Raw genomic sequence first — 16,107 nt, 5'->3', positions numbered from 1 at the left:
TTTCCCTTTGTCATTTTGCATTTGAAGTGATAGCACCAAGGCTGCTCTGTTTTCAGATGATTCCTTTTCAAAGTGCTGGTCTATCAAGTGCCAGTGTCCCCTCTCTGCCAACATTAGTGACTCCAGTTAGAACCAGAGGTGCTGGTGGCCTGTGAGAGGACAGCAAGAATGTGCCTCCAGCCTCCACAAAGGTCATTTAATGTGCACTTGCACAAACCTCTTCCCTTATGTCCCTGCTGTCCTAACACATTGCATACAGCTGAGCCTGGTTGCAATGCCATTACTGCTGAAATTAAACACGGGCTTCAGTTGCAGGAAACTGTGTTGTCAAAAGAAAAATACCTTGAAAATATAGTTGTATTCTGACTGTAGCTTACCTAGGGAAATACTAGAATTTTATGCAGGGTTCAAATTATTTCTAAGCCATGAATAATTAATGTACATCTGACAAATTGTCCTAGCTTTGTATTTAAAGTACCTAGAAAACAAAAGAACATGCATTTTCTATATGAATGCTGCATCCTGTTTTGGGTGCTTAGGGTTCCTGTCCACAAAGACTCACGGCAGAGATCATAGGCTTGCATTATAAATGGCCTTTCTTATCAGACAGTAGTTTTTCAGTCTTCTCAACCCAGAGCCTCTAATTGTGCCTGTAATTCTGAATTATAGGTGTGATGAACCAAGGAGTGGCCCCTATGGTAGGGACTCCAGCACCAGGTGGAAGTCCATATGGACAGCAGGTGAGCCTCCAAGTTGGATCTTCTAGGACTCAACAGAATTCAAGTTACCCTCTTTCTCAGAGCATACACTGAGTATTTTTTTTTCCCTCACCATGTGTCTGTGCTCTTTCAGGTAGGTGTTTTGGGGCCTCCAGGGCAGCAGGCACCACCTCCATATCCTGGCCCACATCCACCCGGCCCCCCTGTCATACAGCAGCCAACAACACCCATGTTTGTGGCTCCCCCACCGAAGACTCAACGGCTTCTCCACTCAGAGGCCTACCTAAAATATATTGAAGGACTCAGTGCTGAGTCCAACAGCATTAGCAAGTGGGACCAGACCCTAGCAGGTAAGGAGAGTCCTCAAGAAGCCTTTTCGAAATCCATGCTTTATCAAAGTCCTCTTGCTGCTGTGGACCTATTATATCATAGGATAAATATCCATGATTCTTATACAGGCATACCTTGTTTTATTGCACTTTGCTTTGTTACTCTTCTCAGATACTGCATTTTTTACAAATTAAAGGTTTGTGGCAATATGTCAAGCAAGTGTTTCGGCACCGTTTTTACAACAGTATGTGCTCACTTCATGTTTGTGTGTCACATTTTGGTAATTTTCACAATATTTCCAACTTTTTCATTATTATATTTGTTTTGGTGATCTGTGATCAACAATCTTTGATATTACCATTGTAAAAAGATTACGACTTGCTGAGGGTTCAGATGATGGTTAATATTTTTTTAGCAGTGTAGTCTTTTTTAATTAAGGTACGTACATTGTTCTTTTAGACATGATGCTATATTGCATACTTAATAGACTACAGTATAGTGTAAACGTAACCAAAAAATTCATGCAACTCACTTTATTGTGGTGATTTGGAACCAAACCTGAGGTATGCCTTTATAAGTAAAATAAATTGTATATTTAGTAGAAGTGTTCAGAGCTTCTTTGTATATTGACATTACATACTGAAAATGTTTTTTTGCTGAGTTTCAAAGCTTAGTTTTGTCAGAAATATCTATGCCATCTTCTTAAGTATATTCTGAATTTTTTCAATTATCTTTCAGGCATTTGGGCATAGCATAGATGGATTTGGGTAAATTAAAAATTATTTCTGGGCTTCCCTGGTGGCGCAGTGGTTGAGAGTCCACCTGCCGTTACAGGGGACATGGGTTCATGCTCTGATCCAGGAAGATCCCACATGCCGCGGAGTGGCTGGGCCCGTGAGCCATGGCCGCTGGGCCTGCACGTCCAGAGCCTGTGCTCCGCAACGGGAGAGGCCACAACAGTGAGAGGCCCGCGTACCGCAAAAAAAAAAAAAATTATTTCACCTCAATTTTTAAAAAAGAAAAATAATATTGGAAGACATGTTTCTATTAACCTATCAAGTTTATTCATTTAGTTCAGCAGCCTCAGCATATTTTCAGTACTTACTAAAATAACTTGCCTAGTTTCTGGAAAGAACTTTGGAAGTTTCTGTTCATTTTTCATTTCTAAGCCAAATTTGATCATTTGATTGCTTTAAGAGTAGTAGGTGGTTTTCCCTTTCTTCACATTTACCTTTTTAGGAATTTTTGTTAATATTGGAGTAATTATTAAATATTAATGATCAGATCTTTTAGGTGTTCGTACAACTTTTATATTCCCATTCTAGTAATTATGTTATCTTGTGCAGCTGTTTTGTGAAGTAATTGTTAGAAATTAGATAATTTCTAGGACTTGCCTGGTGGCACAGTGGTTAAGAATCAGCCTGGCAACGCAGGGGACACGGGTTCGAGCACTGATCTGGGAAGATCCCACATGCTGCGGAGCAGCTAAGCCCGTGCGCCACAACTACCGAGCCTGTGCTCCAGAGCCTGTGAGCCACAACTACTGAGCCCACGAGCCACAACTACTGAAGCCTGTGTGCCTAGAGCCCATGCTCCACAACAAGAGAAGCCACCACAATGAGAAGCGTGCGCACCACAACGAAGAGTAGCCCCCACTCACCGCAACTAGAGAAAGTCCGCACGCAGCAACGAAGACCCAATGCAGCCAAAAATAAATTGATTAATTAATTTTTTTAAAAAAGACATTAGATAATTTATAAACTGCAAAGTGTAAAACGAGACATCCTTGGCTAGGTAGTCTCATACCTAAGTAAAATAGTTTTCTAAAAACCAAGATGCCGGGCTTCCCTGGTGGCACAGTGGTTGAGAGTCCGCCTGCCAATGCAGGGGACACGGGTTCGTGCCCCGGTCCGGGAAGATCCCACGTGCCGCGGAGCAGCTGGGCCCGTGAGCCGTGGCCGCTGAGCCTGCGCGTCCGGAGCCTGTGCTCCACAACGGGAGAGGCCACGGCGGTGAGAGGCCCGCGTACCGCAAAAAAAACAAAAAACAAAGTGTCAGAAAAATAATAAAATTAAAAAAACAGGCAACTCACAAGAGAAAACAAATGTAAATAATAAAAACCAAGATGCCTAATAAAACAATGTAAGAAATTTGCTTGGAAGTATTCTGCAGAGTTAAAATTCATAATATTCAATAAATAATAAATGTTTCATGTTTTAATAAATCTGTCAGACCTTAGGACTGATATTTGTATTTCTCTGTCTGCACTTTAATTTTCAGCCCGAAGACGCGATGTCCATTTGTCAAAAGAACAGGAGAGCCGACTCCCCTCTCACTGGCTGAAAAGTAAAGGGGCCCACACCACCATGGCAGACGCCCTCTGGCGCCTTCGGGATCTGATGCTCCGAGACACCCTCAATATTCGCCAAGCATACAATCTAGAAAACCTTTAATCACATCAATTACGATTCTTTTATAGAAGCATAAAGAGTTTTGTGGAACAGTAGCCATTTTAGTTACTGGGGGTGGGGGGAGGAACAAAGGATGATCATTTTTATTGCATTTTATTGTACATCACAAGGCCATTTTTATATAAGGACACTTTTAATAAGCTATTTCAATTTGTTTTTGTTACATTAAGTTGACTTTATCAAATACACAAAAGATTTTTTTTTTGCATATGTTTCCTTCGTTTAAAACCAGTTTCATAATTGGTTGTATTTAGACTTGGAGTTTTATCTTTTTACTTGTTGCCATAGAGCTGAAACCATCAAAGGTTTTTTGTCTTGGCTTGGGGTTTCTGTTTCTTGTTTTTTTTGGTTGGTTTTTTGGGTTTTTTTTTTTTTAAATAACAAACAAAATGAAAAAAAAAAACACACAAAAGAGTTTACAGATTAGTTTAAGTTGTCAGTGAAATGTGAAGTTGGCCCTAGTTTACATCTTAGAGAGGGAAGTGTACTTGTGTCTGTTTCACGTGCCTAAATATCTTAAGCCACTTTTGCAAGAACTGTTTCTTCCAGGTAGAGTGAAAGGTTGTTAGTTGGATTGTAGATGTTTGGCAGACATGGCACATTTGCTCTAGTAACTCAGAAATCTGAAATCAGCACTGTGCACTCTTCTGTAGCTAATGCAGCTCCCGGACGCCTGGAGGGAGAAAGCACTTTTTCTTGTGCTGAGTTAGACATCTATGGTGTCAGTTATTTTTGCAGAACATGTGCACAACCCTGAATTATATGTAGTCTTGGCAGGTAAGTTTAAGGGTACTTTTGATCTTTTTGTAATGAATTCACAATTTATGCCTATACATGTTAGGTGATTTAAAACTTTAAATCTCTACATTGCAAATTATTGAAGTTCATCTTGAAGAAAGTATTGAGGTGTGCTGGAGGTGATTTATTTTTAAACATAACACCTAACCTAACTTAGGGAAGGGAGTGCATTAACCAGATATGGGCTGTGTCAGAAGCATAATTGTAAAAGGCTGGATTGCCTGCATATGCAAGTATGTTTTAGTATTCTTTATTTCCTCATCAGATCTGGCTTTTTTTTTTTCTTTTTCTCCTGTTTCAGGGTTGTAATTCTCAACCAGAAATTTAAGACTTTATAAAATAATTTCAAAATTCAGCTTGTGCTTTTGAATTTCAGGAGAAGGAAATCATAATTTAAGAAAATGCTCACTAAAAAGACCATTACAGATCCCAAACACTTAGGTTTGATGACCCTGTCTCTCTTATATGACTCTGGAAAAAAACATTTGGAGGCAGTATATAATGCTCAGACAAGTGGAAAGCATCAAACATGGTACAGTATTTCACTCAGCATTTTTGAAACCTGCTTTATTGTAACAAGGTGGTTGCTATTGTGGTGGAGCTTCCACTGCTGTTTGTAAATTGAGAGTGACTCTCAGAGGATACTTTTTTCTTTTAATCTGGTATGAGTCAATACCTGGATATTTAATTACCATTCTTACTAAATCATGGGGATAGAAGAGTTTAGAATGGAAAAAAGTCTCTTGTATCTAGATACTTTAATTACAGGAGGTCCTTATAACTTAATTGCCTATAAGTCAACCACTGGATCTCAATTTGCATCAAGTATTTTAAACAGTTCTGAATTTTAAAAAATGTTTTGCAGTACTATGTCAGTACCTTATTGTTAAACTGAATCAGATAAAGAAATCTTCAGTTCTTGGTTATTTGGGCCATTGAATCATCATGGACTGTATAATACAATCAGATTATTTTATTTCTAGACATCCTTGAATTACACCAAAGAACCTGAAATTTAATTTTGGTTAAGTTATTTATTTATTTCATGCACCCGTCTTATTTCCCTTTTTAAGGTCTGGAAGAGACTTCTTTGGGAAGACTCTAAAAACTCTTCACTGTGGTCTATGTGGGGCATTAGAAGCCAGAGCACTCCTCCTCCAGGCTCCTTCTCAGTGTCTGGAGGTGCTGTAGGAACCATAGATCCAGCCAGGGGCTTCCCTAAGGCAGTGCAGAGCCGGGCCAGGGGGCCATTAGGCAGGCCCTAATTAAGTTAAAAAAAAAAAAAAAGCTCTATGTATTTATTTTAGAATCATGTCTTTCTGTATATTAACTTGGAGAATGTCAATTAATTTTTTAGGATATAAGATTTGAGGTCAGCCATCTTGCAAAAAAGAAAAGAAAAAGAAAAAAAAAAAAGCCCTGACTTTAAAAGGTACATGTGAACTACACATCTTTTTTTTCCATGAGTTTTAGGAACTGTAGTGATATGGCTTAGAAAGTATAATGGCCTAAATGTTTTCAAAATGTAAGTTCATGTGGAAAAGAATTTTGTTTATGTGCGGAAAAAGACCTATAGGTTTAAAATAGTATGTCAGCCAACTGATTTAAAAGGCCTTGAATTACTTTGTTTTTGAACCCACCCTTTTCTTCCTATGAGGAAGAATTAAGAGGGGACTCTTCTTTGTGTAAAATCTCCAAATTGGTGTTGTTGATTTTTGAACTTAAACATTTTCAGACTTGATTAAAACTTGGTTTATTCTAATTTCTGTATCAAAAGAGGTTTAAGTGATAACTAGTCTTATAATATGTATGTATCATATCTTTGTTCATCTGAAGCTTTTTAATCCAAATAAAAATGGAGTTTGCAAAGTGATTTGGATTAACCAGGTTTGGTTGTTTTGTTAAAGCTGTGTCAGATGTTAGTTTCAAGTAGGTTTAATTTCTGCAAGCCTTGATTTTATGTTGACAGGGATATGGCTGCCAATTTAAAGGAAGAGAGCTCCTTGGGTAGAGGCATAAGTCAGTGTCCAGACACTGATCCAAGGCTTAGGCTGCATTAATACAGAAGCTGAATGTAGTCACACTGCAGCCTGACATGCCCATGCCAAGCTCTCAGACTGGCAGTCAAGGATTCCTAACATGTCTTCAGCATGGGCAGAAATGCAGGTTGAAGTTAAAATTGCAGAGGGAGTTGTTACTGATGATGGAAGGTAAGGCAAACATGTTCTATATCATAAATCAGTGTAATCCATTTCAAATAGCTGTGTGGCCAGAAGAGAGAAGTGGCCCGGATATGTTTTTATCATGCTTATAATCTCTTAAAACATGACAACACTTTTAATAGAAGGTGTTGGTAAAATCAACCAACGGTTTTCCTCTAATATCACTTTGCAAATCCCTGTGGTTCTGTTCTCCTGAGAGTTTAGGGCTGTACTTCCATCTCTGCTCATAAACATTTTGAATGATCGTTGATGTATAGTTAAACATTCCAGCTGAACACTCTGAGCAATAGTGCTAAGTATTACTCTGTTCCTTTTGCATTTGGAAGTGTGCAAGGTTAGCTGAATGAAAGTTCATACCTGAACAAATTAATAGACTATTTCTATCCCCCAGATAGATGTGGAATGCACATCTTGTGGATTATACATATAAATGTGGCAAGAAATACCAAATTTGATACACGTGTATGAAAACTAAACTGATGCTGCTTTACTAGGAGAGAAGTTGTTTTGGAAAACACCATGGTCCAAGTGTATATTTTTTTTTAAGAGAAGTAACTCAGTGTGAAAGATCCAAACTTCTAAAAGAGATTAATTTGATTGAGTTATAACTTCAGAGATGTAGGCAAGATTTCCAAAAGAGGACTACTAGATGAACAAAGATAGCCCGCCCTTATTGAGTATTTACTCTGTGCTTAGGTATTGGGTTGGCCAAAAAGTTCCTTGAGTTTTTAAGTAAAAATAAAAGACATTTTTCATTTTCACCAAGAACTTAATTGAACAACATATTCACATTCTGCCATTTTTCAGGCAACTTCATAATTCCATCTTCCCAAAACTTTTTATCTTTTTGAGCAAAGAACTGTTCCAGGTGCCTTTTACAGTCTTCCAGAGAATTGGCATTTTTTCCATGAAGAGAATTTTGTAAAGACCGAAATAAATGGAAATACGCAGGTGCAATATCTGGTGAATACGACGGATGAATTAGAATTTCTCAGCCAAGCTGTAACAGTTTTTTGCCTGGTTATTGAAACGTGCGGTCTTGCGTCATCCTGATGGAAGATTATGCGTTTTCTGTTGACCAATTCCGGATGCTTTTCGTCGAGTGCTGCTTTCAGTTGGTCTAACTGGGAGCAGTACTTGTTGGAATTAATCGTTTTGTTTTCTGGAAGGAGCTCATAATAGAGGACTCCCTCCCAATCCCACCGTATATACATCACCTTCTTTGGATGAAGACCGGCCTTTGGTTGGTTGGTGGTGGTTCATTTAGCTTGCCCCACGATCTCTTCCGTTCCACATTATTGTACAGTATCCACTTTTCATTGCCTGTCACAATTTGTTTTAAAAATAGAATGTTCTTGTTACGTTTAAGTAGAGAATTGCATGTGGAAATACAGTCAAGAAGGCTTTTTTCACTTAAATTATGGAACCCAAACATCAAAGCAATTAACATAACCAAGCAGTGATTTTCAATGCTTGACTTGGATATTTTTGAGTATGTTGGCTCTCTCACGCATGGTATAACGTTGATTGTTCTCAGTGTCTCGATTTGATCACTATCAACTTCAGTAGGTCTGCCTGACCGTGGAGCATTGTCCAGCAGGAAATCTCCAGCACAAAACTTCACTAACCACTTCTGACATATTCGATCAGTCACAGCACTTTCTCCATACACTGCACAAATCTTTTAATGTGTTTCAGTTGCGTTTTTAACCTTTTTTGAAATAATAAAGCACAGGGACTTCCCTGGTGGCGCAGTGGTTGGGAATCCACCTGCCAATGCAGGGGACACGGGTTCTATTCCTGCTCCGGGAAGATCCCACATACCTCGGGGCAACTAAGCCCATGCACCACATTACTGAGCCTGCGCTCTAGAGCCCATGAGCCACAACTAACTGAAGCCCACGCGCCTAGAGCCCGTGCTCTGCAACAAGAGAAGCCACTGCAAGGAGAAGCCCTCACATCGCAACGAAGAGTAGCCCCCACTGTCCACAGCTAGAGAGAGCCCACGCGCAGCAACAAAGACCCAACGCAGCCAAAAATAAATAAAATTTATATAAAAAAGAAATAAAGCATAATACTTGGAAAATGTTGCTTCCATCTTCAATATTAAAATGGCTGCACAAAAATTCACCAATTTTGATTTTTTTTTTTTTTAATGCACGCTGGTAATGAGACCTGTCACAATACAGTCTAGCAAAATTGTTTCGAATGAAGTTAAAGACAGCTAAGCACTACTAGAGCCATCTTACGAGAAAAACCGAATGAACTTTTTGGTCAACCCAATACTTTCCCTATCCATTCAGATGATAAAATGAAGCTCCAAAGCCCATGTTCTTTGTCTGACACCCCAGTGGAGGTAGACTTCTAGCAATAAATGCTAATTAGATTTTTGTCATTCTGAAGTATTGTGGTTTTTGAAATGCAAGTTATTAAATTGTTTGCCTTGTAGTTCACAGTAGGGGGCACTGCAGTTCTGTAAGCAGCATATGAGAGCATTGCTGTTTAAATTATTTAAGTTCCCTTAAATAATCCTAGTGTCTGATAAGTGGGATAGAGTCATATTCCTTAGTAGAACTGCTAAAAAATTGAGGCAAAGTTAAAAAGCTTGCACCTTGGTTAACAAAAATTAGTTCTGTAGCATCCAAATTAAAATGCTTTGAAAGTATCTTCAATTTTAATTGCTTTGCTAGTCTACTTGCCTTGAAGTCAGACATTGTTGTGTCGTCTTCAAAGCTTCGTTGTCTTAAATAAATTGGCACTCCAATACATATATTTTAGAAAGATGAAGAAAACTCTAGGGAAGTTTAGCACAAATTTCAGACTAGAGATTCTCCCTGGGATGGAGGCTGCAGGATAGGCCAGGGAAGGAAACCACAGCAGACAGAGAAGTTAGCTGATGGTTTTATTAGCATTTACAACTATTCTTTGTAAAAGGTATGTATGTTACATATGCTCTTTACATAGGTACAAAATATTAAACTTCTAAAACAGGTTGGGGGAACAAATGGGAGTTAAGGCCACAATTTAAATTCATTATGCAGCAGTCTAGTCACTAAAAGTAACTGAGGTTTAGGGTCACCAGGAATGCCTGAGGTAACAAAAGCGCACATGAGAACTACCTTCCTCTCCCTGGTGCTTGTTGGTCATCACTGGTCTTCATACTCAAGCCACCTCTGAGCAGTGACTCATTAGTACTTTAATGATATGAGTAGTCAGTGGCTCCTTATTTATACTGGATTGGTTCTAACATAAATGGACTGACTTAAATTAGAAAAAAAAAAATCCCTTAGAACAATTTATTTGTGGCAGATATCATTAACTTGAGGATACTCTGTGGCCTTAAGCATCTGCTTCTTTATTCATGAGCAATAGTTTGAAACTTAGTCTTCTTTAATATGTATATATTTTCTTGTTTGAAAAGATGTTGGATATGGTTATCCAAACATGGAAAGATGCCTTTGCTTTTTCTACCAACCGATCCAAACTTATTCTGGGTCAGATTGGAAAATCTCTCCCTATAGACTGAGCCTCTGATTTAGCTCAAGTCTCTGGTTGCTTTATGCTGTGAAGATGCACTTTCTTTGGGAAGGAGCAGTGTCTTTATCTTTAGCAGCTGGATGAAAGCAACATCTTCATCTCAGAGGGGAGTGAAACGTGTTGCTCCCCAGTCCTCATGGAGGTCCAGCCCTTGTATGTTAATGGAGCCAAGCAAGGAAAGGGGTTGTCTGTGTTCACAAGAGCACTTAACATGAGTAACGTATGGTCACATTCTAACAAAGTGTTTACAAATTGGTAGCTAGCAGAAATGCAGTCTGCATAATAATCCTAGTTTAAATGATCCTACAGTAGATAACTTTTATTCATAGTAAGTCTGAATTCTGCAAAAAACTAAATAAGGTTATCCCTTGTTGCCTAAAACAAAGGACTTCACAAACAATTCAGGCTACACTGAAAAGCATCCTGATTGATCCTTGAATTGTTTAGAAATATTTCATGGACTAGATTCAATGGGTAGGTGTGTTTTAGTAGGAAATAATTTTCCCATAAGTGCTGTCCATCAGTGTCTTGGGAAGTATTCAAGCAGAGACAGGAAAACTATAAAAATTCTTTGTAAAGGCAGTTCTATGTAAGAACAAGAGACCCGAAAAGTACATCTTTAAAGGAGTTGAAACCAGTAGTAAAGTTTCATATTCACTTTATTGACTGCTGAAGTTCAGTCTCTGATGCATCTTCCAGCCTTCTCTGATACTGCCTTTCTGAGGCTTTTCTACGGTAGACATCGTCTGTATCAAACAAAGATTTTATTTAGATTTTCAAGAGACTAAGGAATTAAAAATACATATCTGAGTAATTTAACCAATAGTCTAGATCTGTCACCTGAATATCAACATTAAGGCTTAACTCAATGCCAGAATAAACTTAAAAGAAGATTTGATTTAAATGAGCACTATGTTAAAGGAGCTCTCAATATCAATAGCAGGGTCAGAGTCAGTGTCTTCAAAGATAGTGTCATGTCCCAGCACAGCCCTTAGCAATTTCACTTCTATCTGAAATCATCCTTCTTAACTGGCCCTGCAGAGGTACTTCTGGCCCTATAGCTCTCTGCTGCTCCCTCTGCCACACCCAGGAACTGAGGGCAGTCTCCTTGTTCTCAGCTGCTGCTTTTCCAGACTACTACTGATTCTCCACCTTCTTCCTCTGGGTCCTATGCCATTTGCCACCATCTTCTCTGCACTGGCACCTGCTGTCCATCACTCCCCTTCAGTCTCTGAAAATGCTGGCATCTAGCTCAGGTTCCTTGACCCTGTCCTGTGCCATCTTCCCAGGCAACACCAGCCCCCTTTATCTTCCTTCCTTCTCAACTTCTGCCATCTGCTTGCAGTGTTCCTCTGAAGCAATAAGTTCATTCTGCTCTGACCACAACCTCTACTACCTTTCTGTCCTTGGACCTCCACCAACTTCCTCAGGCCCTTGTTCTCTCTTCCTGCCCAGATCAGCTGAAACTCCCTCTCATCAATATCAACTTCTTGATATACCTTCAAAACCCAAACTACAGATTAATCCAACTTACTTCTCCATGCCTCATTCTGCTTGCTTTGCACTGTGGGCCCAACTGTTGCATCTAACTGGGTCCACTGTGATGCCTGGCAGTCCTGTTTCTTCAGCCACGGCCCTGACCCTACTTTACCCACCCCGAAATGGCCATGAACTCTTCCTTCAAAGAGAAAAGTCATCAGTAAAGAACTCTTCCAGCTGACTTCCAAGGGCTACTCCTTGCCTTGCTCTGGCCCCATCCTCTCCCACCTTCTCAAGGGCCAAGGTATCTCCAGCCTCTCTCCACCCTCTCTTTCCTGATCAGTATTTGCATATTTCAAGTCTCTCCTGGTAGGGGAGAGGGGGCTTACCTCCCATTCACTTAGTTGAACTTCCTGAACCTCCTGTCTTCTGTGATAACAAGCCCTTCATGTTTCCCTTCTTGCCTCTCTGGTCACTCTCAGTCACCCTTAAAATGTTGGGGTTTAAACTCTTACTTTAATCACAATCAGCTTGTGAATGACCCACAAACCTAGATCTGAGGCCCAGATCTGCCTTCTGAGCTTCAGTTCTGTATAACCATCTCCCCCTCAGCACGTCCAAAATGGAGCCCAGGACTGTCCTGCCTGTGTTCCCCCTGCCCCAGCTGCCCTACCAGAAGCCGCCACTCCTCATCTCCTGAGTCCACTCAATCACCAAGCCCTTGTCAGTACTACCTCTGGGGTGTCTCTCAACTCTGCCCACTTGCTGGCATCTCAGCCTAGTCCAGGCCACTATCTCAAATCTGGACAACCACACAGCCTAAGTGTTCCTGTCAATCCACCCTCCACAAGAAAGCATTCTCCACATATGTTCACCAGCTGCGGCTTAAAACTCTTCAGCCCTTTGAGATACATTGTTGGTTCTCCAGTCCCTTTGTGGCCCTGCCCAGGCACCTTTCTAACCACGTCATCCCTCACTCTGCTCACCTGCTTCAGTCCCTCAAACACAGCAGCATACTTTCACACCAAGGCCCCAAGGTTTGCTCTTACCACTGGCAGAAGACACTTTCAAGTCCATAAACGTTTCCCTCATCTGGCTGACACCTACTCAATCTTCAGATCCTACCTGACATGGTAACTCCTCCAGGAAGCCTTCCCTGCACCACCTAGTCCAATTCAGGTGCCCCACCCACGACTCCCATGCTCCCCCAACTTTCCCCCCACAGCAGTGATCACACTTAATAGTAACTGTATGATCTGTCTCTCCCATTAGTGCTCTTCTGGTGTGGGGGCCCTCCGCCTTATATCCTCTCATCAGTGCTCATTAAATATGAAGGAATGGGTGAACACAAAAGGATTAAATATCTTTAGAAAGCACTTTTTAAAAAAAATGAGTGTTGGTGATTCACAAGTGATTGTGTTTCTGGAGAGGGAGAAAGCAGAAAGGGCCTAGGGGTTAGGGAAGTCTTCCTGGAAGAGGAACTAGCCTGTCCAGGCTAGTGCTCAGCAAAGCAATGCCAGACACACTTTTTGTAATGCTGGGCATTGGTACCAATGACTCTGGCCAGTAAAGACAGTAGTATTTAGCTAAGCCGGGCCAACCAAGTTCCCTCTAGGGTTTGGACTGACCAGTTAGGAACTTCCATGAATCCTCAAGATCCCACCCGCCTCTAGGTGCTGTGAGAAGTCTATTTCTTAGGCCCGAAACAGTGTCACCGGCATGGCCGAAGGGCAGGCTTGAAAGGAGGGCGTCCTGAGAGGAGTCACGTGCCCTCCTCTCAAAGTGCAGGGAAGGTCTCAAGATCGGATACCAGTGTGCCTTTGTCGCCCCGCTTACAGGAGAGCCCAGGCGGATCTCCACCGCCCAACGAAGGGAACGGCACTCGCCCTTCTGACCAGGGTAAAAGCAGCTCAGCGCTGAGCGTAATGAGAGGTCTACAAGCTGAGAATAGCCCCAAGGAAAACGGCTCCCTCGCCGCCTCCCGCCTGCCTGAAATGAAACAGGCTGCTGCACCCCCACTTACAGAAGGTCTCCTGGCCCACGCGCACTTTAATCATGATCCACTCCATTGTTCCTCCCAGGACAAAAAAGAAGGGCAGGAACCTGTAGACGCCGAGTCGCTGCTTCCCGGGCACCCGCTGCAGAACACGCCTCACCTGGGCCCTGGAAAACATGCCGGACCGCTGTCGTGGAGAAGGTCACGGCGGAACGAAGAGCGATAGGAGCTGTCCCAGCCCCTGGACTGGAGCTCCCGGATGAAGCCGAAGCCGTCCTGCCCGCCCTTGCTGAGTCCGGCGGCCAGGTGGCCGTGCGATCCCGGCCCCGGGCCACCTCCAAGGAGGTGAGGAGCGGAACGGGTAAAGAGCAGCGCTGAACTGGGGACCCAGAATGTGGAGCGGTTCCACCAATCTGAGTGCGGTGGGCTGCGTGGGTCCGCCAATCAGAATGCGGCGGAGTGCGCGTGCTCTGTGAGGCCTAAACCAGCTGGCGCAGACTCCTCTGCTCCAGAGGCAGGGCGGGCCAAGGGGCGGGGCCTCCCACGTGGCGTCGGTCCGGCCCCGCCTCCCGGCCTCCCGTGTGCACGCTGGTATTCGGAGTTGGCGGCCGCGCCCCCTACTCTGCCACCGCCATCTTTTTTCTTAAAGTCCTAGTAGAAGTGATGACCCTCTATGATGGACTACTAAACTGGTAGTGCACCATGCTCTGAAATGCAATTACACAACGCCTTTCATTTATTTCGAGATCGAGACTGATGCCTAGGCTTCTAAAAATAACAGGATTTGAGGTGCATTGTTGAAAGCTAACTATCATTATCACAAGAAAAGTCTAAGTAAGCATCTGAGACAACCAACCATAAAATTAAGAAAAGCTATCCTGTATGGGGCACTTTCCGTTATTCCCGGACTATTAGACAATCTAAGAAAGTCAAATGAAAACTTAGAACCAATAAGAGAGTCTGGTAATGTGAACACAAAATGTACTAAAAGAAAGAAGAGAGATCAAGCAGCGCCTCTGAAAAGGGTAGTAAGGTCCGCCGTTGACCTGCCAGTCCCAAGCTGCAGCTTGGATAACCTGGATAACCTGCCTTCTCCCGGAGCCAACCCCACCCAACCACGCACACACAACTGGCTTGGTGCTCACTCTGGCTTCTCTTGGTAGCTCTGCGGGCTGGACACCACAGAGCACCCATCTCCCGCCCAGACGAGGCTTACATATGGCTAAGCCCCCAGCGCACACTTAGCTCACTGGGGCCCTGGGAGTGGGGAGGGCAGCCGCCCACCCACGGGCCCACCTATGGCCTCCATCCTGTGCCAGCATTTGGCCCAGGGGGCTGGCACACTGTAGGTCCTCAGCCAAGGTGCAGTGAATATTGGAATGTACACCCTTAGACCCGGCGAGGACACCGCGGGGAGCATCCCACGGAAACAGTGTCTAGCTAGCCAGCTCTCCACCGACAAGGCCCACGGGTGCAGGGTCGGCCTGCTCAAGGCCCAGAGCACATGCGCATGTGGACTCAGAAAACGTATCTGTGTGGAATACACGCGGGTGGAGAGTGGTTCCCAGCAGGAAAGAGGAATTTCGTTGGAAATCCTGGTGATATTGCTAGAAGAGCTAGAGAGTCCAGCGTGGGGAAGCGAGGAATGGAGCGGTTCGGTGCGGCCATTTGCTGAGGTAGGAACCAGGCAAGCACAGTGACCCCTGGCCCACCACCTCGCTCCAAGTTAACAGAGGTCATCTGTATAAGGCACAAAGAGGGAGGGACGTCTGCTTCAGCGGACGTCGGCTGCGCTGCGGTCCCGAGGTCTCACCCAGCGTGGGGCTGGCAGCGGGGAGCGAGCGGGAAGGACTCTATCCGCCAGAGACGTGAGTGAAACGGACCGGTCTCTGGTCCGCGGGCAGAACCGGCAGGGGCGAGGGGCGGGGAACAGGACCCCCACTGCAGGACTGGGGGAAGGGGCAGAGGATCTGAGGTCAGAAGGACAGGAGGTGGGGGAAGGGGCGGGAGGCCCCGGGAGCAGAGGGGGAGACAGAGGACCGGGGGGCCAGGGTGGACCCGCCGCGCTCTGGCCCTCTCCCATCCGAGCCCTGGCCGTCCGGAGCCTCGCGGGGACGGCCTTTCTTAGGCCCGCCAGCCTCCCTAGGGGAGGAAAGAAGGACCGGGGGGGCCCCGCCGCGCTCTGGCCCTCTCCCATCCGAGCCCTGGCCGTCCGGAGCCTCGCGGGGACGGCCTTTCTTAGGCCCGCCAGCCTCCCTAGGGGAGGAAAGAAGGAGCCGCCATTGCCACCGTAGATTCCGAAGGGGGGCGCAGAGTCCTCCTGGGTCGCTCCGGAGACTGGGGGAGGGGGCCGGGGAGCCCGCCCCGCTCCGTCCGGGACCTCCCGCCCCCCGGGTATAGGGACGCTCCCATTGGCGGTCGGGCTCCGCGCGCCGCGCCCATTGGCCGGCCGCTGTGAGGAGCACGCGGCCACGGTGGCGGGCGCGCAGTAGGAGGGCGGCGGACGGACCGGAGGGCTGAGGGCAGCGCGGGCGGCGCGCAGCGGGCATGGCGGG

General features: G+C 44.2%; 2 protein-coding genes across 2 annotated transcripts in view; one reads left to right on the top strand and one right to left on the bottom strand.

The window, feature by feature from the left end:
* PBRM1 (polybromo 1) overlaps positions 1–3,502 on the top strand; it is a 98,019-nt gene extending 94,517 nt beyond the window's left edge. The window contains 3 exon segments of the mRNA XM_007451866.1: positions 670–740; positions 853–1,069; positions 3,330–3,502. Coding sequence (XP_007451928.1) covers positions 670–740; positions 853–1,069; positions 3,330–3,502 — 461 coding nt within the window.
* A 7,229-nt stretch (positions 3,503–10,731) lies between these two features.
* UQCC5 (ubiquinol-cytochrome c reductase complex assembly factor 5) lies at positions 10,732–13,748 on the bottom strand. The gene is made up of 2 exons (XM_007451865.1): positions 13,580–13,748; positions 10,732–10,823 (listed from the first exon to the last, which is right to left on the bottom strand). Exons 1-2 carry the CDS (start codon positions 13,728–13,730, stop codon positions 10,732–10,734), a joined length of 243 nt encoding a protein of 80 aa, XP_007451927.1. The 5' UTR covers positions 13,731–13,748.
* Positions 13,749–16,107: the final 2,359 nt, after the last annotated feature.

This window comes from Lipotes vexillifer, unplaced genomic scaffold (genome assembly GCF_000442215.2).
Source record: "Lipotes vexillifer unplaced genomic scaffold, Lipotes_vexillifer_v1.1 scaffold500, whole genome shotgun sequence".
NCBI classification, from domain to species: domain Eukaryota; kingdom Metazoa; phylum Chordata; class Mammalia; order Artiodactyla; family Lipotidae; genus Lipotes; species Lipotes vexillifer.
This window is presented reverse-complemented; position numbering and strand designations above follow the sequence as displayed.